Source organism: Embiotoca jacksoni, unplaced genomic scaffold (assembly GCF_022577435.1).
Source record: "Embiotoca jacksoni isolate LCO1_2020_lvr unplaced genomic scaffold, fEmbJac1.0.p SCAF_56, whole genome shotgun sequence".
NCBI classification, from domain to species: domain Eukaryota; kingdom Metazoa; phylum Chordata; class Actinopteri; family Embiotocidae; genus Embiotoca; species Embiotoca jacksoni.
The window spans coordinates 1457799-1465000 of NW_027185410.1; the positions used below are offsets into that span (position 1 = coordinate 1457799).

General features: G+C 41.8%; 1 protein-coding gene across 2 annotated transcripts in view; it reads left to right on the forward strand.

Annotated features, from left to right (window-relative positions):
• Positions 1 to 1109: 1109 nt before the first annotated feature.
• asb7 (ankyrin repeat and SOCS box containing 7) overlaps positions 1110 to 7202 on the forward strand; it is a 15366-nt gene continuing 9273 nt past the window's right edge. Inside the window, exons 1-4 of one of the 2 annotated variants that reach the window (XM_069172890.1) lie at positions 1110 to 1322; positions 2087 to 2189; positions 5021 to 5232; positions 6078 to 6683. In XM_069172890.1, coding sequence (XP_069028991.1) covers positions 2152 to 2189; positions 5021 to 5232; positions 6078 to 6683 — 856 coding nt within the window. In that variant the 5' untranslated portion in view covers positions 1110 to 1322; positions 2087 to 2151. The remainder of the gene's footprint in view (positions 1323 to 2086; positions 2190 to 5020; positions 5233 to 6077; positions 6684 to 7202) is intronic. The other variant, XM_069172891.1, reaches the window with a different exon arrangement.

Below are 7202 nucleotides of genomic sequence, written 5' to 3' on the forward strand. Positions count from 1 at the left end.
TATCAATATTTTTGTTTTGTTATTTGGATTGTCAGTCATTTTTTAGCACCTTAATCTTTTATATGTTATATACGTTTTTTTTTCTGGGATTATGTAAGGCTAAATTTAAAAGGTAAATGGATATACTAATGGTGTAAAGATAGTGGAAATTGTGAAGCACAAAGTAAAGTTGGACAAGGAAGCTTAATCCTGGGAAAATTGCATTTCTGTATTTGGCGAAGCGCTTTACTCTTGTCTGTAACAGCTGACCAATTTACAATGATGCACCTATTGAATGCTTTTAGCGTACAGCTTTTATCACATCTTCCAGAAAACATGGCAGCACATCCACCTCTGGACACAGAACATTTTCTTCAACAGTTAAGAAGTTAAGAAACCTAGATTATATATTTTCCCCACTGACCTGTCTGCTCTTTTTGTAACAATTGGAGCTTTATATTGTAGATTTTCATCATAAATGTTCCTGTTGTTCTTGCTTGATCTAACCAATATTTTAAATGTTCCTCACTGAGCTCTCTTTCCTAGTTGTAGGAATATATTTACGCTGGGCGCTAAATATCCATAGTATCTGTAATACCTGCTGGACTGGGATATGTGTCGCCTAGCTAATCTGTACTCTCCTACTGGGTTTTATTTCCTCTAATTCAATTCAATTCAATTGTATTTACATAGCGCCACATCACAACAAAAGGTAATTTCATGGCACTTAACACATTAAAGTCCTGACAGCAGAACTTTACAACATTATACAGAGAAACCCAACAATTCCCACATAAACTAGGAGGGAAAAACTCCTCTTTAAAACTGTTAAAAAACAGAGGGAAGGAAAAACTCCCATCTAAGAATACTTCTTAGTTAAAGACATTTTATTAGCCTTCCTGTGTAAATAATAGTTTAGTTCACCATGTAGTAATATGAGACTGTCCTTAATTCATTTATCATTTAAATTAAATGTTTTGTTAGCATCAACACTGAATGTATTCAGTTTTGGTGTGTTTTTTTGCAAACAGACAGTTTTATGGTCAGTTTGGAGTTGTCAACGGGGGATGCTTTTATTCTGAAAAGCTGGAGACGGAAGTCTCATTGTTTTTGCTGTTGGGGTCACAAGAGTAGCTACTTCCAGAGACTTTGTTGTCAAAGGTTGATTGTTGAACAGCGAAATGAAGCTCGGCGTTACCCACGAGGGTGCGTAGGGAAGTTTGAGAGACATTAAACATCGGTGTGAAGTTTCGGGTTTGAGTAGAAACGGACAGAAAACATGCAGCTCTGACTCCTCGGGTTGGCCGTCTGGAAGCTGATTGGCTAACTTCAACGTCTGACAAGTAAGTCTTTGTTTTATAGTCATTAAAGCTGCTGTATTTCTCGCTAAATATGTATATCTAACTTTGACGTTGATGCACTCGGGTGTATTGTGGTTTCGTTGTACACAACTCCTCAAATACCAAGGGGAAGAAAAAAAACAAGGAAAAAAAAAACCTCACACAACATAGCGAGCTAGTTGCTAGTGAGTTTGTTAGCTTGCTGGCTAACCAGCCTCAGCTAACAGCCGGAGAGAAATCCAGCCTCAAATCACAGGTTTTCCTCTCCGAGTCTCGTGTTCCTCACATTTTCTGCTCCGTGTGACACCAACGGCCTTCATACTTTGGCTTTCTGTTTGTTATTTGACTTGTTTACCTGTGCACGGTTTGCATTGTCGGTTTTATTAGCCAATCTAGCCACTCCATTGTCTCTTGTTTTTTTCATCAGCCGGTGACACTAAAAAACAACAACTCGTGTTTAATGTGCTGACCTGAATCGTTGCTAAGTTTTCTGGTTATTTGCAAAGCTTCATCAGTTTGGGTTTAAACTAGAAGCTCATTTTAAGCTTGAAGTTTGACATTTGTATTCCTCATTTAAGTTAATTAATAGTGCTGTGTTTATACTGAGTAGTAGGAGGACATCTAGGACACATTCATCATCATGTTGGACTTTACTAGAGTATTTTAAATATTTAAGTTTTGCTGACTGTTTAAAAATGCTAGTGGTGTGTGTGTGTGTGTGTGTGTGTGTGTGTGTGTGTGTGTGTGTGTGTGTGTGTGTTTTGCAGGTAGAGTAGCTGTCTTGTCCTCCTGTCAACCCTCCTGATTGTGCATCTACAGGTCCAGCTCCGATATGACTAAGAGAAGTCCATCTCTTCAGCTGGTCAAAAGGTACTTTTTTTTAAATTGTTATTATTATTATTTTTATTTTTATTTTATTTTATTTTGTCATACTGACTTTTACCTGAGAGTGGTAAACAAGAGAAATTTAAATATTCAATTTCCCTTTTACGTTATTCAAAATTCTAAATCCCAAGTTGAAGCGGTTGAAACGGCATCTGTTCTTTAGGTTTTGGATATAATAATAATAATAATAATAATAATAATAATAATTAGAGAAGAAGAAGCAGCAAGTTTATTTTCTTTATGAGCAGCTTCCCTGATATCTAACAGGTAGTTTGTTCAACAGCTTTGGAGCAGAACTGACAAAAGATGAATCCCCAATTTTATGTGAACATTTTGAATGTCCCGGTGCACCGTGGGTCCGTTTATTGTTCGCCGGGTGTTTATATGCTGGTCATGTTAACACGTCAGAGAGTACCGGCCATGTTTAAAGTCTCTGGTCGTAAACTTTGGCAGCTTGTGGACGTGAGCACATGAGAAAATGTCAAATCAAATTTGTTTAATTACATTTTATGAGGTGTCGAAACCATTTTATTTCAGTTTTAAATCCTGCAAAGGGGGTTACTGAATATCTATCAAAGAGAAGATGTCAATTTATAACAACCATTAATGAACTACCATAATGCAGCGACTCACTATGACATCAAATCAGTCAGCAGTGTGTTCATGTGCCAAAAAAATTCAACTTTGGCTGTAATTCACAAGCAGTAAAATGTCCTTTTAACACAAATTTATATTGCAGTTGTACTTTAATGTCTGGTTATGATATGATCAAGAATGTCAATGACAATTACAACTAGTAACTATTTTGTATAATCCCATTAAGTTTGAGGTAGTTTAGGCACTCAAATGTTTTGAAAATAATGTTTTAATATACGAGCAGTTTTTTTTTTTTTTTTTTTTTTTCAAGTATTGTGTAGATTGTGTCGTAGTTTGCATATAAACAATGTCTGTAACTTGTAAGGAGAAAGTCTATATTTTAGATTAAATGTTCTACAATGTTATTTATGTTAAAAATATGAACTGACATTCTCTTTTAACTGTTAAAATTTGAACTAGAGTAAATGATAAATTCAAATTATTTTAATTAATTTAAAGCCAAAATCACAACACAAGTCATGTTAACTTAACAAAACCTTCCAACATTGTTCTATATTTTCATTTTATGCAGCTCTATTGTCAGCTTCACTGAAAAAACTGAAAGCTGGAGCCGCTTTCTTCATTTACCATTGGTCAGTAAATTATGCATCATTATTGTGCACCGCTGGCCAGATGTAAACTCAATTACTCTCACAGGTCCCCATGAACACAAGAAGTACCCTTAAAGCTGGAGGGTATCCCCAGAAAGTGAAGTGTCGTGACTTGTACTTGGTTCTGTCCAACAGCAGGACAGAAGAATGTGTTGGGAGGGTTTCCTGCCCCCACACCACTCATTTATATATAAAACTATAAAACTTAATCATCATTATTACAACCATGGTAACTCATATTGTAGCACTTGTATGGAAACAGACTTCACAACAGATTATGAGGCTTCCTCATAGTTCAAAGGTCACCGAGGGGGGTGATGAGAGTTCATCGCTCCTAAAACGTCAAACAGTCAAAACTTCAACACGGCTATCTGACATCCTACGACAACTTCAACGGTGACGCTCCTGTGTTCAGATTTTCCTGTAACATTATCACGCTTGGTACGCAGATATCAGCACGAACCGGCATGGGTGGCTGGGAGGTCGTACGTGGTGCGAGTCACACCTAAAGATTTCTTTCGAAATTGTGTTTACAGAATTAAGCATGAAATGGATCGAAATTTACACGTCGCTGTAGATTTTTAGAAATTGAGAGATTTCCAAACCAATACTTTACGATTACATCTGTCATCCTGTAACGGATCTCCTACTTACCATTGTGATAAAGGATGTGTGTGAGGGTGCGGACAGCTTCATCGCACATTACTTTATACATATCAGTTCATAAATACTGTATGTTTTTTCCGTTGGCGTACACACAACAAGGTGAAAATGACAGGCTGAATATGAGCAGCTGATCCCTGACAGGTCTTTGCTGATGGAAATTGGTGCTGAAGCTCAGAGACTCAACATCGTCTCCACGGAAACTCACTCAACACTGTGCCTCAATAGTTTTTGACTTTGTCCCTCAAATCTTAATCTGGATTAGAAATGTTGTGCTCCAGAGGCTCGTAGCCCAAAGAGAGGATCGGGGTTCTGCTAGAATTTACTGTCACCGGTAGATGTTCCTTTAGAAAAGGCCTGTTCAGGCCCGTTTAGGCCCACATACCAACTCAAGGGACAATTCTTTAAGAACCAAATTTAAGGGTCCTTCTTAAAAGTGGTGGCTCAAATTTGACTTAAAAAACTCAACAAGCAAACATGCATGTTATTTAAACTGGTGGTCCACTTTCAGAGCAGAGAGTCCGATCGGGTCACAAACCCCTTGGAGAGACTTTAGACTTTAGACCTTATTAATCCCACAGTGGGGAAATGTAGTCGTTACAGCAGCATAAATACAGTTAGGGGGGAAAAAATAAAAAAAGGTGCACACAATAAGAAAAAACTACAAATACAATATAAGATGGATAAATGGAATTAAAAAAAAGAAATAAGACCAATGAATAAATACACACACACACGCACAAAATAAAAATACAGCTTGGGATGAATGGAGAGTGTCAGGTGCTATGAGTAAGTCAGAAACTTGAAAGCAGGCATGCTGCATGTTCCCCCCAAGCCCTCCAACACAGAGTGTATCCTGACAGACGTTAGGTACAGATGAACCTTTCCTCTTCTGACATGTGACAGGATGCTGAACCATCACTGCAGAAGGAACCCTGAGCTCCACGAGGAGCTGCAGATCCAGGCTGCGGTGGCGGCGGGGGACGTCTGCACGGTCCGGAGGATGCTGGAGCAGGGATACTCCCCCAAGATCCGAGACGCCAACGGCTGGACGCTGCTCCACTTCTCCGCTGCCAAAGGCAAAGAGCGATGCGTTCGGGTGTTTCTGGAGCACGGAGGTCAGCACCGAGGTTTCGGCTGGGTTTTTAGTTTTTCATGTGTTGCTGCTGAAGTTGGTTTTTCATGTTAGAATTATGCCATGAAAAGGTTTTCTTTCTCAACACCAGAGGGCGCTATTTTACTGGAAGACATTCATTCAGCCCGTGTTGGCTGAAAGCTGTTAAATGTCACACTATACGGACCCATTACATTTACATTCAGACAAATATCCTTGAAACACTTACAAATATCTTATCTTTTCCTGAGTCTGTGTATGTTTGTATGTGAGAAAAAAACCTTAAATTATCACTACAAATCACCACAATTAGTCACGATCGTGTCACTAAATGTCATTTTCGTGAGGTCCAAACATCAAAATTAAAAATGGGGGTTTCTCTGAGATGCAGTCAAAAAGACTATGAACGTATTGCATCAGACAACTTTCACATCAAATCCACGTTGTTGAAGCGAACAGCTGTAAAGTTACAGGGAGGTAATTGATAGATGGCTGTCAACGCACTAATCGTTGCTTCATAAATATTTATCATTTGCCACAAAGTTCTGGCTGAAACATGCACTTCTTCAAATATCAATTTCTTTATCATACAGTAATCGGTTCTAATTTAAAATCCAGGTTTCTCCTGTAACGGTCCGTGCGTCGTTTATCTGTGTAGAGATTTTGTTATCGACCTCTCGACGCCCGTCGTTGACACATGAAATATTTAAGTTTTCCTCGTCTTGTTTACATCTCGTGGAAAAACCCTTTAATTTGAACTGTATCTGAGGACCTTTCCGATGTACCAGTGAGGAAGGTGGTGTGTTTGACCCTCCTTTCTCGTCCCCCCCCCTCCCCGCTCCTCTCCAGCTGACCCCACAGTGAAGGACTTCATCGGCGGCTTCACGGCGCTCCACTACGCCGCCATGCACGGCCGGGCGCGCATCGCCCGGCTGATGTTGGAGTCGGAGTACCGCAGCGACATCATCAACGCCAAGAGCAACGACGGCTGGACGCCGCTGCACGTGGCCGCCCACTACGGCCGGGACTCCTTCGTGCGCCTCCTCCTGGAGTTCCGGGCCGAGGTGGACCCGCTGAGCGACAAGGGCACGACGCCGCTGCAGCTCGCCATCATCCGCGAGCGCTCCAGCTGCGTGCGGATCCTCCTGGACCACAGCGCCAACATCGACATCCAGAACGGCTTCCTGCTGCGCTACGCCGTCATCAAAGGCAACCACTCGTACTGCCGCATGTTCCTGCAGCGGGGGGCGGACACCAACCTGGGACGCCTCGAAGATGGCCAGACCCCCCTGCACCTGTCCGCCCTGAGGGACGACGTGCTGTGCGCCCAGATGCTCTACATGTACGGCGCCGACACCAACACCAGGAACTACGAGGGCCAGACACCGGTCGCCGTGTCCGTCAGCATGTCCGGGATCAGCCGGCCGTGTCTGGACTTCCTGCAGGAGGTCACGCGTAAGTCTCACTTCAGCGCTCCTCCATCCGAGCACGTCCCGCAGCTTTTATTCTAAATGTGCCGAAAGCTGTATCTGCGTGTGTTTGCTAACAGGAAGTGGGCGGGGGGGTCGAAACTTAAAGCACGAAAAAGAGGGTTTTTTTAATCGTAAGTTGAGAGGAGAACAATTTTTCCGAAACGTATAGAGTGAACGATGGCTGCTTGCCAACACCAGGTTATAATGACCGGTGTTCAGTCACGGAAACAATCCCGGGTTGGAGGAACAAGAGCGCACCTTACCTGAAGCAGTACGATCCGGAGGGAACAATGGCCACATTCCTCCGCTGCCCCTTGAACTTTGATATCAAAGATATCAAAGAGCGGCGCGCTGACTCAGACGAGCCCTTTCAGAGACTCCAGAAACCTTCAGCCAGATCACATATCTGCTGGGTTATTGATTACACCGCTGCCTCCTGGATTAACTCATGTGCTATGAAAGGGCTCATGTAAAACAGACTGACAAGCAGCCGGCTCCTTTC